A 17,278-nucleotide genomic window follows, 5' to 3' on the forward strand; every position below is an offset into this window, starting at 1 on the left:
GGGGGGGGGGGCGTTCTGGTAAGTCTGAAGACAAGGTGAAGAATCTCAACTCAAGACTTTATAAACAAACAGACTGACTGATTGACTAAACCTCTACTTAACAGATAACAGAAACATATATCTATACATCTGTTGAGATAATGTATGTTTATATCTAAAGTAAACTGATAGGACCATTACTGTTGTGGCTATTAGTTTTAAAGGGGACATTTGAAAAACAATCCGTCCGTTTTTTTGTGAGTTTCCGAGATCAGAGAACCCGGAATTTAACAAGCCTTTTAGATCTGACTGCCCTTCGTATGTCAAATGCGGGCTCATTAGAATACACCGCCCCCCCTCCGAGTACTGCCACCTGCGGCTTTGCAAAGGTACGACATATTTTTCTTGCAAGACAACCCGGGGGTTGGCCTTGAAGAAATAAGCGCTTAAACGGAGTGTTTTAATGTGATTAAAATGTCTTTTTTGAACAATAAAGCACATAAACATGTTCTAGTAGAAACCCCAAATACAAGTTTGAACCTGAAAATGAGCGTATGTCTGCTTTAAGCACTGCTGACTCATGGCAGAAAGTTCCTACAGTTTAGACCCTTTGTGTGAGGGGAGATTATATGTTCTCTCCATGTTTGAGTGGATTCCTGCCACAGTCCAAAGACATGATGAACTGGATATGTTCCATGAATGTCCCTCTCGGACCTTAAACAGGACAAGCTGAGAAGACCATTCTGTAAGTTATACTTCTAATAACCTGTATGAGTTACCAGGTAATGGCCACCTCAGCAGGTCTTTGGCTCAGCTACTTGTAGGAGAAGCAAATTAGAACCACGCAACCTAAGCATCTACCATATCATAAAAGCAACAATTTTGTAATAATACCAAATTGTAATTTGCTTGATTATCACTTGAAAACAAAATGCATTCCTACAACCTTATGGCCACATCCTCCATTGTTGAAAATGCTGAAAATGTTTTCAGTTTTGGGAGGTTGTGCAGTTTTTGTTTCAAAACAAAGTACAGGCTGAAAACTTGGGTCACTGACATTGATCAAAAGCATTATCACAGTCCTGGTAGATGTACCATTGTCAGTTGGTTTGCTTTCCAAATTACCTTTTCATACGCCGCATTAATACGTAAACTTTAATCACATTCCCTCCGGACACACATAAGCAAATGTGTCCAAAGTTGCAAAAGGATTGAGAAAGAAGTTCCAAAAAAAAACATCAACCTTCATCTTTACACTTGGCAACATTGAAAAGATCTATAACAAAAGAAGCAAAAACATTGTCTTCCATCCCACCTTTGTATTAGACAAAGGTGACAGACACAGCTCCAGCCATAAGGATGGAGCAGTGTGTTTTTGTGTGTGTGCGAGCATCCTTCAAGGCAGCGTCGAGGTTGTCTGTGCTCTTTGGCTTTTTGTGAAAAGCTCAATTGTTCCTTTCAAAACAAAAGAGCTTCTTTGTGTACAAACACAACAGGCGGTGGCTTCCCATTCAGTAGAGCTCTGCTGAAACCATTCAAACAAGCCCCGATTAAAACGCTGACAGACACACACACACACACACACACACACAAGTTGTCTCCTTATCTTTCTGTTTGTCTCCCCCTCACTCACACAAACAAACAAACAGGGAGCCAAGTTCTCAAGGGATGGAAAGCCGCACAACTCCACTCAGCAAAAGCAGACCCTTTGGACTCCCACTGCCAGACTTCAGGATAATGGAGCGGAGAAGAAAGAGAGCTTGTCACTCTGGAGAGTAAAACTTTTCCTCTGTTATGCACTCAGCTGACCTTGTGAGGACATTGACAGTCTACTCTGTCAGGGGAGAGAGCTCTGTTGGCAGATATCACACTGTGATCCACCACACCTAGTCCTGTATCCCAATACCCTGACCCTTCCACCTCCTGAGACCTGCACACACTTGGTCCAAGAAAGCGGAAAAACAAAGATACATCCAAATGGTGATCTTTATTATTTATTAGTACAGGGAAGTGTTTATTCCTCTTGACCCGAGTTAAGATAGACAGTAATCCTGTAAATTATCCACAGTATTTTACCTATCCTTACTATTTAGTAAGCCAATGCCTTGTTCAAGTGCAATGTCACGATTATTACCTAATGTTTATTTGGGGGGGGGGGACTATTAACCACCGGGCAACAGTGCTGCCCGCCCATGACTTAGAGCAGGATAAAATAAGATTTGTCATGGCTTCCAACATGATAGGTGCCAGTAGATGCCAAAATGTTACGACTTGAATCAGCACTGACAAAAGCTCAAACCATGACTAGAAATGCAATTAACATAATCAATAATTTGGAGTTTGGCGAGGATTGAAATCAGCATGCAGGATGCTTTATATTATTTCTAAATGAATGCATATAATGACTGTAGAAAAACATGTTTGAGCCTTGAAGGATTGTGCAGGATTCGTAAAATGGTCAGAATCGTACTGTGGGGTTTCATTTAAACAAACCCCATTATGCATTAGCGTGAGTACTGGATCTCGACACCAGCGTATAACCTGTGTTGAGTCACTTACACGACTGGATAAAACGGGTAACCTTAAAAGCATCAATGAGCATTAGAAAAGAAGGAGTTTTGACACAAATCCACTTGCTGTTAAACATTTGACAATGGTTTACATAATGTACCAGTTCCACAACATAGATGGGAACTAAAGACAATTTTGATGGGATGGCAGGGAGTTTGGCTATCGTTACTTATGAAACACCTACTTTGTTGTAGATATACAATATATGTTATATACTATATACTGTATGTGTATCATGACTAAACACCAACATTGGCATGTTTCCTGGAAGGCTGTTGGATGAAAGTTACATTTTACTACTAATAAGATATATATTTTATGGGTTAGAATGCATATCATAATTAGGAAAGTTGTTATCCATTTCCTCTTCAAACAGAACTGAGTTGAATTATAGCTTTCGAGTTGATATCTGCTACAATATTAATTGGTGCTGTTGCTGGAAGAAAAAAAGATGCTGAAAGAAGAAAAAGAGTAACTTGAAAATACGTTTTAGCTTCCGAGGTGGCATCTATAATGAAGCAGTAAAACCTTGCATTGAGGACCAGTTTTTAGTTGTCAGTGAGTGCACGTCTCCCTTTAAGTGCTCTGCCTGGGGCATGTGGCTTTGTCCTAATCAATCTGATCGAGTGCTAAAAAACTAAAAGTTTATGAAAGCTATGATCCGAATTTTAATGAAAGCATTCCCTTTCATGAATTTCGTGAAGGACAAAAAAAAAAAAAACAAAAAAAAAAACTCCATGAGCTTGAAAACAGGGAACCTAATGTTTTGGAACATAATAAAACGAACAAAAATGCTAATGGATGAAATAATAATGAGTAACACATTGTCAACAATGAAAACTGAAAATCAAACAAAACATGAACAGATTACACATTTTAATGAGAACACTTAAGTAAAAAAAAAGATTTTCAAAACTAGGACTTTGAGTAACATTAATAATGCATCGTCACAGATATGTCACAGGTACACAATAAAAACAGCTTTTATACGAGGGGTGTATGTGTGTGTGTCTACTACCACACAATCTAAAGTCAATTCGAGTCATCTTAAACAATGACCAAGAATACGTTTTTGTTAACCAAAAAAAGGGGATTCATCAACCTTTATTACAAATCATCAAGAACCATAACCAGTTGACAGTACAACAATTCATCTAATACTGTAAATGCTTAAGCTGCAGGTGTAAAACCCCACACAAATAGAATAAGAATCTTAAACATTATATTTGCGGTTCTTTATTAGAAACCAGCACCACCAGAATAACCTTGGAGTTTCATCAGGTAAGGTTCAGGGACAGACAGACAGACAGACAGGAGGAGAACCCAGAAATCTGATTGGCCTTAACACAAGTACAGTTTTGGATCAATACAGTTTGCCATTTCAGACACATTCCTGGTTCTGCAGTGATGTCGTCAGTTCGTTGCACTTTTAACAGATATTATATGAATACGTACCAAATGGATTGACTCATTGTGTTTGTTTTTCAATTTTTCTTGGGTTGACTAAACAAGCAGTTCGACTCCCTAATGTGATGCAATATCTACATTTTGAACAAAATCCCTTTTCTGAAACAACTGAAAGCAAGACCGCCCCAGCTCTGATTTGCACCACAGCAGTTTGTAGTCTGTCTGCCTGTCAGAGACCATTACCTGCACATGAAACATAACAGAACATTTTCTGTACTGTCATTGACCTTCTGTGTTGAAAGTGTAGAGCAATACTTCAGTTGATATGCATTGCCATCATAATGGAATGACGAAGAGTAGACACTTCTACAAATGTATTTCATTTGACAACAGTAACATTTAGGGATGCACCGATTGAGGTCAATGATACTTATTAGACGAATTTCCATTTATCTGTGTAACATATGGCATGTGTTAGACCAAACCAACAGAGAAGAATTGCAGTTCCCTGCAAAAAATATTTCAATTATTTAATCCAGTGACAAAGTAATGATGGAGCCTTTAATTGTTCTGTCACAGTAATGGATGGAATCAATACTCAGTTTTAGGCAAAGGTTTAGAGTCCAGAATCTGCATCATGAATGAAGAATGGGCATCGGTGCATCCCCAGTCCCACAAATTAATTATAACTCACTGCAGCGTTTCCTTCCCTGCAGAAAGCTCCGGAAGGAATGACTATCGACTCATCTTGTAGTACCATTAGAATGAATTAATGCTGTCTGGGCTTACATTACGAATTAATGGCATTCTCTTACACACACACCGATAAAAACAAACAGTATTCAGAGGGCAGGTGTATGTTTTTAAATAAATGTAATGAGGTGATTTTGGTTAGTAACGTGCATCAGTCTTGGGATACTGTGACACAGTAGCACCTAACTAACTTCAAGTGGTGGCTGATATGTGTCTAAACTCATGTTTATTAATGTATGTGTGGGGTACATATGTATGTGTGTGTGTGTGTGTGTGTGTGTGTGTGTTTTTCTTCCCTACACAGCCGAAGTCAGCCCAGACAGACATTATTTTCACATAACTGAGTGAGCTTTTTTTCCTTTGACGTATATTTACAGGCAGAAAAACCAGGGCCTTTCCTACTCCATATTCAGTTTCCATGTGGTTATCATTAACACTGGAAAGAGAGGAGGAAGAGGAGCCAAAATAAAAATGCACACAGACGTATTCAGAGATTCACAGGCTCAGGTGCTCCTGTTTTAAGCTATACTTCCTACACTGGCAACAAAAAAAAGAAGGTTCAATTATTTTGGCATCGATGCTTTGGTCACAAAATACCGACACTTTTATTCTTTTGTTTGTTTTTCACTTTTGTTTTCATTTGTTCTTGAAATAAGTCCCAGTCATTTTGGACCCTGACGACGTGTGTGTCCCAGTACAGAAAAAAGGTAGGTTTGTTGTAGTCCTGTCATCGCACCTCCGATGCAGTCCCTTTAAGAGGCACAGATTTTCTTATAAATTATGTGACTGTGAATGAGTGGGCAGGGGGGTTCAAGAAGGAGGGGTTCCCCGTGTGCCCCCACATCCCCCCCCCGCGCTCCCTTAACGCCCAGCGAGTACGTCCCGTCAGCCCTTTTGCGAGCATGTTCTGCAGCACAGTTGCTGCAGCACTTTCCTCTGGCAAAGATTGTTCTTTTTAACAAGCACACAGAAACTGCCTTCTGCCCAAGATTCTTCATTTGCTTTCCACAGACCAGGAAGAAGAGATACAAGGGGATGTAGGATAGGGAAAACACACACACACACACACACACACACACACACACACACACACACACACACACACACACAAACACAGGGCACAATCATCAGAAATGGTTGAATGGCAGATGGAGCCATGTAATTGGCCAAAAGAGATTTCAGGTGACAGGAAGAGTTTTTTGATCCAATCACAGGTGATGTTCATCGAGGTGGAAAATTATAGTTGTCCAGCGGAGTGATTGGATCCATGTCGGGAGAGAGGAAAAAACAAAAAAAGGGGATTCAGGTGAAAACAGACAGAGAGAGAGAGAGAGAGAAAAAAAAAACATCACACAATTAGCAAATTGAAGATTTTTGAAATTCACAACTTGGTGTATCAAAGAAAACTTAAAGTGGACCACCAGTTTGTAAAAACTGTAAGCCAAATTATTGAATTCATCAACAGCATTTAAATGTACCGGCCATGTTTGAGCTTTGGTTTAGAAAGGTTGGAAACAGACTGAGGGTGCACTTTAAGTAAGGTACTCATCATCAACAGAAAGGCCACACAGTGAAAAACATCTTTCTCCTTTTTGGCCAAGAGTTCATTTTAACTAGAAGGTCATGGATAGAGCAGCAAATCACACACTGCAGTTGAAGCCTCTGAACCATCTTCTCAGCCAGTTAGTGAGAAACACGAATATTCACACAAAAGATTAGTACGCCAAACATGCATAACCAGAAAAGACTAGACCATAAAGCATACAGCAATGAAAGAAAGAAAATGAAAGTAAAAAGCAAATAAAAATGATAAAATGATTGTAGAGGAGCAGGAAAAATAAGAAAAATATAAGTAGATGCTTTAAAAAACCTTTGAGCATATGCAGTGTGATAAAGTACTACAAAACAACCAGGAATAGAGTGAGTTTATGTTAAAATAAAAACAACAAGAATGTGTGAGTCTATAATCCCAGAGAGATTTTAAATTAGTAATATGCAAACAAACATGAATGAGACCTTTAAACAAAGACCAAAAAAGGCAAAAGCAAGGACAGACCGCCCTGCTGCTGTGAGGCAGTTTGATTCAAGAAGTTAGTGCAAAGCTCAAAAATTAAAATTAAAACTACAGATCAATCTTAATTGAGCTACCTTCAGTTCTCAGTTTTTATACCATGTGGGATATAACACAATTTAGCTGGGATTGTTAAGACTACAATTTATGTACTTTTACAAACATTTTACAAGTAATACTGTTGTGAATCAAATTGCATCATAAAGCATGTTTTGTTCCCATTGAGACTCTGTCCAATTCAATGCTTTAGCTGGTTTAATCCATCACAGAATTTTCCCTCCAAACAATGCTACGATGCATCATGACTATACACTACCTGTAAGAGGCAGAGCAAAGAGTATAAAATAAACACATTGAGGCCATCTTGTAGAGGAGAAAGCTGACAACTCACCATCTTTGCAGATAGTGCTGACCACACAGGCTCCTGCCTCCAGATTGTAACCACTGACACAGCTGCTGCAGTTCCTTTCTCCGGGCCCTGAGCACTCGTAGCAGCTATGGTCACACCTGTCGATGGTTGTATGAAGAATTAGATACAGGTCTATTCAGCACTATACTGTGCTCACATATCCTCTTGAAAATAAGAACTGTCGTTTAAGGATATTCAGCTATCTTTCAAAAGTTTTGCCTTGAAAGAGATTGAACAGCCTTTCCACACACTACTCACTCAAATATGTGTGCTTTATGAGACTTGAAATATACTTAGAACATTTTTTTCTGTAGTATTAAGGGTCGTTTACACGTCCATGGCTATTTTAAAAAACAGACATTTTCCTTTGTCTGTGGCCTTCCTTTACACACAAAGGGGGAATTTGCCTCTGAAAACAATTGTTTCTACAAACTCCGGACATAGTGGAGATTTTGAAAAACTTAGTTTGCATGTAAACTGAGACAAACAGAGGTTAGCAGCCGAGGAATTATAGAAGAGAAGAGAAAGGAAGTGATTTGTTGCCGTTGTTGCCAATTTCGGGATTCTGATTGGCTAAAGTGGGCTTGAGCTTCTCCTTACACTGCCACCTACAGGTCTGGCATGCTCTTGACGGCATATATACATGGGTATGGGTAAACAAACACTTTTCTGAAGTTGTGGATAATGTTATTTTTAAAAACTGAGAAATTGTAATGTCCATTTATGAAAATAGACGGAAACATGTTATCGTAGTCTTAGATGTATTATTTTTAGCAAGTGTGAACGAGTTGGTTAGAATACATACATATCAGATTTTACTTAAATAACTGCAAAGAGAGAAAACCATTTGTAAAATAAAAATGAAACTATACATTGTATTTACACTTATATGGTCATCCTCAGCACAAAACGTATTACTACCAGCTTTAAATAAATTGATTTCCTTGTTTTTCTTTGTAGAGTCTACAAGTTCACTGTGTTGTCGAGGTGTTGGCAGGTGTGCAGACTCACTTCTTACAGGACCTCTGCACCTGCCCATTGTCTGAGGTCTGCTCTGACAGGTAGTAGCCAGAGCTGCATGTTAACACACACCGCCAGTCCTCAAGTAAGTAGCCATCTGCACACTTTGTGCACGCCTCTATACCTGTGCCTTAAAAACACATAAACACACATTTTAACCAGATGAAAAAAACAATGTCTGCTAAACAACAAAAGAACACACTGACCTACGTAATAAATATTCGAACTTCCTACCTGCACATGTGGCACAGGCCCGATGACAGGTTTCACAAGTCCTCTTGTGGCCGTTGTAATAAGTCCCTGGGTCACACGTCATCTGACACTTGTTTCCCTGAAGACTAGAAAGTGAAAAAGAAAAAGATACACATTCATACCATTATAGGAAATATTAGGGGGAAAAGTAGGTCAATATAAATAATTTTTTTTAATCACCAACATAAAATCCATACAGGCAGGAGCACAGGTAAGTTTCAGAAAAGTTAAATGTCTGTTGTGTTTCAAAACTGCAAATCACTTAAAGATTGCTTGTTAAAAGCTAGTTGCGACTGAGCTATTTTCTTTCTGGGCAGAAATTTAGGAAGATTGAGAAAACAACTGCTACACCAGTGATCATGAGGGTGTGCACATCAGCTGTAGGCCTAGTTCACTTATGAACTGATGTACGGGACAATAAGGCCTTCTAGATTTAACCAAGTAGTTGAAGGGAATTTGTTGTTTTGAAGAAATATATACAAGAGATTTGCAAGTACCAGATGTAGTGGTTGAGGTCAGTTAGGAGGTTTGGAGGTTATAAAGTCAATTCTGTGAAGTCAGAGTGAGGACAGGTTGGTGAGCTTTCCGTGCTAAACTGAAAAAACAGCTGGTCTGTGTTAGCTAACGTTTCCCAGAAACAATCTTGTCTGGTCTTTCCTTCCTCCTTGGCTCCCAACCGACAATGAATGGGAGACTGTCTGTGTGTGTGTGTGTGTGTGTGTGTGTTACTGTGGTCATGCATGCATTCAGAGGAAATTATGGCTTACAAGTGTCCCCACCTCCACCTCTGGCTACAATGAACACTTAAAGCTGGGTTCAAGACCACAATATGTTTTAAGCACTTTACAAGTATTTCCTTCATGACCTATCAAGAATTCCAGCACTTTGAAACGCCCTTATCCTTTGTTAGGTCAAGTGTAGTTGGGGCGGTTTAAAGAGGCTACTGTGGAAGTGGACAGAAAATGAACTGCAACATGTCTGTGTGTGGTTCACTAAATGGCTTAGATCAAAGGTTCTTCAAAGACCGCAACCTAAAATGGGCAACAGCTCCACTTGTTGTTGGTCTCCGCATGACATGAGCATATGTGAGCTTTAATATGCCTGGGTCACAGGGTGAAACTGTTAACTCAATTTGGGTCTCATGTAGAAAACAAATGGGAAGCCCAGGTTTTCTGGCTAATGCTGCAAACCAAAACCATTGTAACACAATATGCTGGTCTAAATTAGCAACACTATTCTTGCAGCATTATAGTGGATGAACACAGTAGGTTTTTATTCTGAAACCACAAGACTGACATTCAAGCCAAATGAATGCAAAAAGACAAAACCTTGGCTCTTTGTACGTATGAAAGAGGACCATCTGTAATGGTAGAATGAACGGAAATGGACAAGCTGTGATATATACTAGCAAGTCTGGTCACATGGACACCATTTAGCTAAATGATTTGAATATAATTTATCAATATTTTAAACCATGTATGTAGGTGAATTGCATAGGAACCAAACTGTTCATTTACATGGGGAACATTAGGGCGGCTGTGGTTCAAGAGGTTTGATCCTCAGTCAGAGTGTCCTTGAGCAAGACACAGAACCCCAAGTTGCCCGATTGTTAGGCCAGCACCTTGCATGGTAGCTTGCCACCATCATCAGAGGCAAATTGTCAGGTACTTTGGATAAAAGAAATGTGTAAATGCAGACAATTTACATTAAAGCAGGAGGTTTGCTTGAAACAAACGTTCTGTGGGACTTATTGTCTGATCATGTTTATAGACAAACAGGTTTTAACCGTTTCAAAGAGCCTCACTTGAAGGTGGACCGAAAAGTCTGCCGTCATAGTGAGGGGGGGGAAAGCGGACACTCTGATAATCTTTCCTTGAAGAGTTTGCGTTCAAAAACTGCTTACAGTAGTTTTCGCCTCCACACAACTGGCCCATAGCTGTGTGAAGTGGGCGTGGATGTTGGACTGTCGTTTGTGGAAAGTTGCAAAAGTAATTTCAGCCCCACCATGTCTAATGCTAGAATTTGAGGAGAGGGGCTTTTATCCAAAAAGCCCTTCCATTTAAGCAGACCTTATAGTTGAAGTGGTTAAGTAGTTAAAATAGAGCCACTATCCAACTATACCGTTACTTTGGTTAAAAATGTAACACTAAGTTATTAGGTGTATAATCACAAGGCACAGCAAGACTGAAATCACTTCCTGTCAAGACACTAAAATTATCAATGCTTTAATCCGTGACTCCGGCATTGCTTAGCGTGACCACCAGCTTACCTCATTCCAGGTTTACATTCTGTGCAGATATTTGTGGTGGTGCACTTCTTACAGTTCTCTGGACATCTCCTGCAAATGTTGGAGTCTGAAAGACATAGCGTGAGCCTGTCATTCACAGAAGTCTGGCTGCATTGGAACTTAAGAAAGGGAGCAGAGGAAGAAGACTATGATGAAGAGGAGGATAATGGCCAAGGAAGACCAGTGTGATAAGGAGAGAGAATAAGTAGAAGGAGCAGATAAACAAAACAGGAGGACTAAAGGTAGGGAGGACTGAAATATCAAAAGGCTAAAGCTGCAGGGATAAAAAAGAAGATTGAAGTGCTGGTGAGGAAGGAAAGGAATGTAGATGAATATTTCAGAAGAGACTTAAGGCAATGACACGCTTTGACACAATGCCCATGGACACTTCCTCCTTCAGCAGCAATGACGATTGCCAAAAAGAATGTGATTCTGTGAATTAACCCGTTTCATTATTTCTAGGAAACCACTGAGTAGACTATGACTATTAATCAATACCGTGAATTCTACATTTCCAAACTTGTTTGATTGGTATGACACAACCATTGTGGTTTTGTTTGGCAAATCCTACGGTCAGAGCTAAGAGGAGGAGACAAAGTAACTGATGATTGATGGTTAGATTCCACCCACCAGGGTGGAGAATGCATATGAACAGGTCACAGACTGATTTCCATGAGAAAAAAATTCATATTTTCTTTAATGAGAAGTGGAAGTCAAAATTGTTGATGAAATTGTAGAATAGATTAGTCAATCATCAACAATTTTGATCATCAATTAATTGTTGTTTTAGAAATTCAAAACATCTTGTTCCTGCTTCTCAAACGTGAATATGTTCAGCTTTTTCTGTTTTATATCACAGTATGTTGAATGTCTTTGGATTTTAGACAGTTGATTAAACAAAACAAGCTAATCTGAAGACGCCACATTTGACTCGGGGAAATTGTGATGGGCATTCTCATAATTTTCTGACATTTTTCACACTAAATGTTAAAGTACTTTATCAAAAAATAAGAAAGAGAGTAATACATCAGTAAATAACCATTAGTTGCAATCCTGGTCAAAATGTCTTTCGTAGGTTTGTGAGGTTGTAAGGAAATTATAACTTTTTACACAAACTTCAAATAGCAGTAGTATACCAGTAGTGAAATCATTACATCATAGTGTCCATGTATCGACAAAAGCAGGAATTCACCTCGGCTTGCTTTCAGACTGAAGAGAAGAAAATAAACTCTAGATAGCTCATTTAACACAACACTCAGCCGTGCCAACATATTAAACAAAAAAGTATCCACTACATCTTGGCCTGTTGAAATGTTATGATTGAACTTGGATCAGTAGATCACATCACATCTGCTGCCAGAGAATCTCAGAGCTGCCAGGATTTACACGGTCTTGGCTTTAATCCAATATATAGACATAATCATAAGATATACATAGTTTTTGTCTCTCATTCCTGCTTTACTTTAATCCAGGCTGGCATACATCTTAAACATAAGACAAACCAGTAAGTATATACATACAGAACATACTGCATGTTAACCCCACAGCACTACTGTTTATTATAAACACGAAAACAAGCTGACTTCTCGTAAACACAATCCATACAATTATCATGCAGATTTGTTTTATTTCATGATGTATTCCAACTGGTGAAAGAATCTGCCTTCTTGCCCAAACTTTTCAGTAATGTTCGGTTCAGCAAATGTGTGCAAATAAACATCTGGCTAGACACTGCATCAAGGAAACAGCATTACTTTTTGTGATGCAGGTCACACAAAAATCCAGTTTGGTATCAACACTTATGGTGGTATTTTGTGAGTTACCTTCCCCACTAAGAACAAAATATTCAGCTATTCTTTAATCTTATAATCTTCGTACTTTGAGAATTCAACCAATGAGCATTACTAATCCCTAACAGAAGAATATAAGAGAAAAACCAAAGGTTTCAAATTCATCACCTTTTGCCCTCAATTTCTAATGGTTCAGTTTTAAATACAGTAGCACTAGAAAGAACAACAAGAACTGACATATACTTTGACTGCTTTTGTCCTATAGACCTTTAACAATTAATGTCAAAGGTCTCTTCAGCTAAACCATCTACCTGTCTCTTAGCTCCCATTCCAACGAGGCTCCTTAAAGAAGCGTTACCCTTGGTTAACACTCCATTACTAGAATATATATGTCTCTATTAACAGGTTATGTACCACATTTAAAGTAGCTGTGATAAAAACCTTTCCTGAAAAAACCCTGCCTCGACCCTGAGGTCTTAGCAAACTATAGACCTATATCTAACCTTCCATTTCTCTCCAAGATCCTTGAGAAGGTAGTCGCTAATCAGTTATGTGATTTTCTACATAGCAATAGTTTACTTGAGGACTTTCAGTCAGGATTTAGAAAGCATGATAGCACAGAGACGGGACTGGTGAAAATGACAATGACCTTCTAACTGCTGCAGACAAAGGACTTTGCTCCATACTTCTCTTACCAGATCTAAGTGCTGCATTCTACCCCATTGACCATACCATCCTGTTACAGAGACTGGAATGTTTAGTTGGCATTAAAGGAATCGCACCTAATTGTCATTTTCATCCGATCAATCCCAATTTATTAATGTCAAAAAAAAAATCCTTCAAGTACACTAAAGTTAGCCTGGCAATCCACAAGGCTCAGTGCTTGGACCGATTATATTCTCCTTATATATGCTTCCTCTAGATAATATTATTAGGAAACACTCAATTAACTTTTATTCTTATGAGGATGACACCCAATTATAACTATCAATCAAGCCAGACGAAACCAGTCAGTTAGCTAAACTTTAAGCTTACATAAATGATAGAAAATTGTTGGTCATCCAGGATTTTATCAGACAAAACTGAAGTTATTGTGCTTGGCCCTAAACACCTCCAAACTTCATTATCTAAGAATATAGCTACTCTGGATGGTATTGTCCTGGCCTCCAGCACTACTGTCAGAAATCTATAGTTATTTTTGATCAGGATATATCCTTTACCGCCCTACTAAAACAAACCTCAAGAACGTTTTTTCATCTTCGTAACATTGCCAAAATTAGGAACATCCTATCTCAAAATAATGTTCATACATTTGTTACATCCAAGCTGGACTACTCATCCTCTACTGTGGAATCAGCTTTTGGTCAGGGTTCGGGAGGCAGACACTGTCACCCTATTTAAGAGTAAACTTAAAACTCTCATCTTTGATAAAGCTTATAGTTAGGGAGTGAGGAGTTGCAGCGTTTGCCTAGACCGGCGGGATAGGGTGACACTGTCACGCTGTTGTTGCTCTGGAGGGAACTAGTAGAACTGTTGGGTCCGTGTACATTATAGATTGTGGTCTAGACCTACTCTATTTGTAAAGTGTCTAGAGATAACTCTTATTGTGAATTGATACTGAATTGAATTGAAAATAACAATGAACTTGGAAAGACAAATCATTGACCCTGTGTGGGCATGTAGCAATCACGGCTAAGCCTGATTTTGCATTGTTGGAAACATTTTGCTGTGGCCTACCCAGGCACGTTTTGTTAAGTTTGAATGTAATTGGTAACTATACGAAAACAGATGCAAAGTACAAAATACTATTGAAGCCAGAAGCAGATTACAAAATCCCCATGGTGGGACCAAAGAACAATGACACAAGTTATTGACTGCATGGTGTATTTTCATGTGTAGACTCGTTTGTTAAAGGTTTGTACATTGTGAAGCCAGTTTGGCCAGGAGCGAAACGTACCAAGTTCGAGGTAGAAGCCATCGCCACAGTTGGCGACACACGTGTTGGAGCCATCGTTGAGGTGGAAACCAGTCCTGCATGTTGTGCACTGGTCGCCACGGCTACCAACGCAGGTTTCACACAACGAGGAGCACTTCTTGCAGCGCTTCCTGTCATCACGAAAAAAGCCACTAGGGCACTCCGAAACACACATCCTGGAGAGGGGTGATTGAAGGAAGAGAAAGAATGGGGTACAGGTTGAAACAGATCATCAAAAAAGGCAAAAGTGAAAGATAACAATTTGTATTTCTTACAGACGTATTCAGGTTGAAGTTTATGCTGACTGTAGAGACCAAATAAAGACTAAATCAACCTCATTGTTTCTTGATACAATCTCTATCACAAAGCTCAGTACAATGTTAACAGGCTCAAAATGTAAAACATATGCCTCTTGTTAAAGGGTATTTAGGCATTATAGTTTGTGTGCTAGAGGGACTAAGTGTGTGCATGCGGGTGCTATATGGTGAACAGGTGCTACATCTGTTGGATAACTCCATAGCCCTCCGTCACCTCCCTCAAATCACCCTCGCTTCCTAAGGGAAACAATTTCACCAGAATTGTTGCGCATGCGCACATCACATCACATCACACACACCCACACACACACACACACACAAAAAAGACTTTTCTGCCAAGAAACACTTATTGCATATGTGAAACTCATAATCCACATGTGCAGGTATACTCTGCCATGCGTTTTTCGTCCAGCTTCAATAATATTTTTCTGCTACACTGATGATTATTTAAACAATACAGATTTAAAAAACACTTTAATGTACCGTCTACACCAAGGACTTGTACTAAATGTGAGAAAAACTTTAAACAGCATTTTCCTGACCAGACTGCCAGGACAAGCAGATGTAAGTGATTGAGTCCTTAAAATCATGTAGACAGGACAATGTGCTGAAAAAAATGTAAAAGGAAATCTAAAGTGTCTTATATTTGTATTATTGGCCATCATTCCAACAGATATGATTGTGGTTAGTCACCAAATGTTTCACAAAGATCTGTGGACTTAGCAGCATTGGCTTTGACAGGGGCTGTGATTCACTATTTGTGGACATAAAATCAGACGTGAGTACACCCAAAATGTTGGTTTCACACCAATAAAGCACAATGATATATATTTCTACATTACAAATGCATGAAACAGATTCATACACATATACACACACTCCCACAATAGTTCTGATTCTGGTTCTGAGTTCTGATCATTGTGCGTAGGGATGTAGTTACCACAGGAGGAAAAAAAGGTCTTTAGTATGTTTTTCTTGGAACACGCGGTCATAATTTGAAGTTCCATAAAGTGGGTTTTTGGAAAGAGAGGATAAGAGATACATAATTGAATAATTACAATTCATCAATCATTTATTCCTGGTGAAGTAGAAACCTTTTAGACAATCATGTAGACTCCTTCGACAGACAATTTGATAAAAAAAATGAATGAATTAAACATAAAAAATTGTAAGAAATGTATAGAAAACTTCCTAATTATCTGGAGACTCATTGAACTTCTGTACACAATGTACACACATGCTCACAGAGGTGCAAAAAAACAGCCAGTTTCAAAGACCCACATATGTTTTGGTGAGTTTAGAACATCAAACACATATGGAGGGATGTAATTATCTAAACATTAAACACAACCACCATCCCTACTCCTTCCTCCCACCACTCCCCCAATCTTCATTCATCAATTGCTCCCTGTGGTGGCAGAAAAGGGCAGGACTCCTCTAGTGGGCTAATGATAAGGCAGCACTTAAGCTTGCACATTCTCATACACCTGCATCGGTCTGCTTTTTATTAGCGCAGAGACTACGTGCTACACAAAGGCAATTACAACAGACTTTGATCCTAATTGGATCCTATGGGGGGGCGGGCGGGCGGGCGGACACACACAGACACACACACACACACACACAAACACACACACACTTACTTAAGGGGGAGGGGCAAGGAGTGAAAAACATAAAATGATTAACAGGAAACAGCATTTTTGACAAAGTCAAATGAATCAGATCACCACCCGCGCTGTTTCTTAACCTTCCTCACATTAAGCTCACCAAATGCATGGACAAGCATTGACCTGTGGCCTTAAAGGGTGGCAAAAAAGGAATTTCTTTATGATCCACAGCAAGTTATAGCATTGATAGGTACATCAAAGAGATTATGTGCTACATAATCAAAATGTGACAAAAAATAAAAACACAGCCGCAGGGTCAGAAGAATATTACAACAAGAAAGAGAAGAAGTCATGTAGTTGTAGAACATAAAAGCAACAAGGTGCTGTACTTTAATTTGTTGCCTTTCAAGTTGTGAATCGTACTGTGGCAACCTCAAACCCCACCTGTTTACACACAGTGTGTCTGCTGCTTCGGTCTTTTGCTGTAATGTCTGATCTTAATATGCTACAGTACATACCGACATACATCTGAGCCTTTGTCACTTCAAGTAAGAAACATACCGTCTACATCACAGCACATCAAGCTTTCTGTAACCATAGTTATCATGATATGTAAATATTAAATGTGTATGCCTACTTCTTCTATCTGCAGCTTTGTAGCGCAGATGCACTTTTTAAATGAAGGGGAAAAACCATTATGTCTGGTGAAGTCCATGGAGCAATTATGTTTGCAGCTTCATGTATACTTTGACAATCTAATAATCTATCTATCTATAAAAGTCAGTGACACCGAGTGGACATATATTTCCAAATGCAATAATACCACCTACGTTTTGCCAT

At 39.1% G+C, this 17,278-nt stretch overlaps 2 protein-coding genes across 4 annotated transcripts in view; one reads left to right on the forward strand and one right to left on the reverse strand.

The window, feature by feature from the left end:
• The window catches only part of rfk (riboflavin kinase), a 22,056-nt gene extending 20,483 nt beyond the window's left edge, over window positions 1–1,573 (forward strand). The window contains exon 5 of the mRNA XM_034873081.1: window positions 1,545–1,573. The gene's annotated coding sequence lies outside the window, so the exon portion shown is untranslated. The remainder of the gene's footprint in view (window positions 1–1,544) is intronic.
• pcsk5b (proprotein convertase subtilisin/kexin type 5b) overlaps window positions 1–17,278 on the reverse strand; it is a 75,846-nt gene that overhangs the window by 15,027 nt on the left and 43,541 nt on the right. Inside the window, exons 16-21 of one of the 3 annotated variants that reach the window (XM_034873079.1) lie at window positions 14,497–14,690; window positions 10,732–10,816; window positions 8,445–8,548; window positions 8,202–8,340; window positions 7,173–7,288; window positions 3,625–5,702 (exon numbers count right to left, since the gene is read on the reverse strand). In XM_034873079.1, the coding sequence (XP_034728970.1) occupies window positions 5,596–5,702; window positions 7,173–7,288; window positions 8,202–8,340; window positions 8,445–8,548; window positions 10,732–10,816; window positions 14,497–14,690 (745 nt within the window). In that variant the 3' untranslated portion in view covers window positions 3,625–5,595. Of the gene's footprint in view, window positions 1–3,624; window positions 5,712–7,172; window positions 7,289–8,201; window positions 8,341–8,444; window positions 8,549–10,731; window positions 10,817–14,496; window positions 14,691–17,278 lie in introns of those variants that run through there. The other 2 variants (XM_034873078.1, XM_034873077.1) reach the window with 2 other exon arrangements.

This window comes from Etheostoma cragini, chromosome 5 (assembly GCF_013103735.1).
Source record: "Etheostoma cragini isolate CJK2018 chromosome 5, CSU_Ecrag_1.0, whole genome shotgun sequence".
Taxonomy (NCBI): domain Eukaryota; kingdom Metazoa; phylum Chordata; class Actinopteri; order Perciformes; family Percidae; genus Etheostoma; species Etheostoma cragini.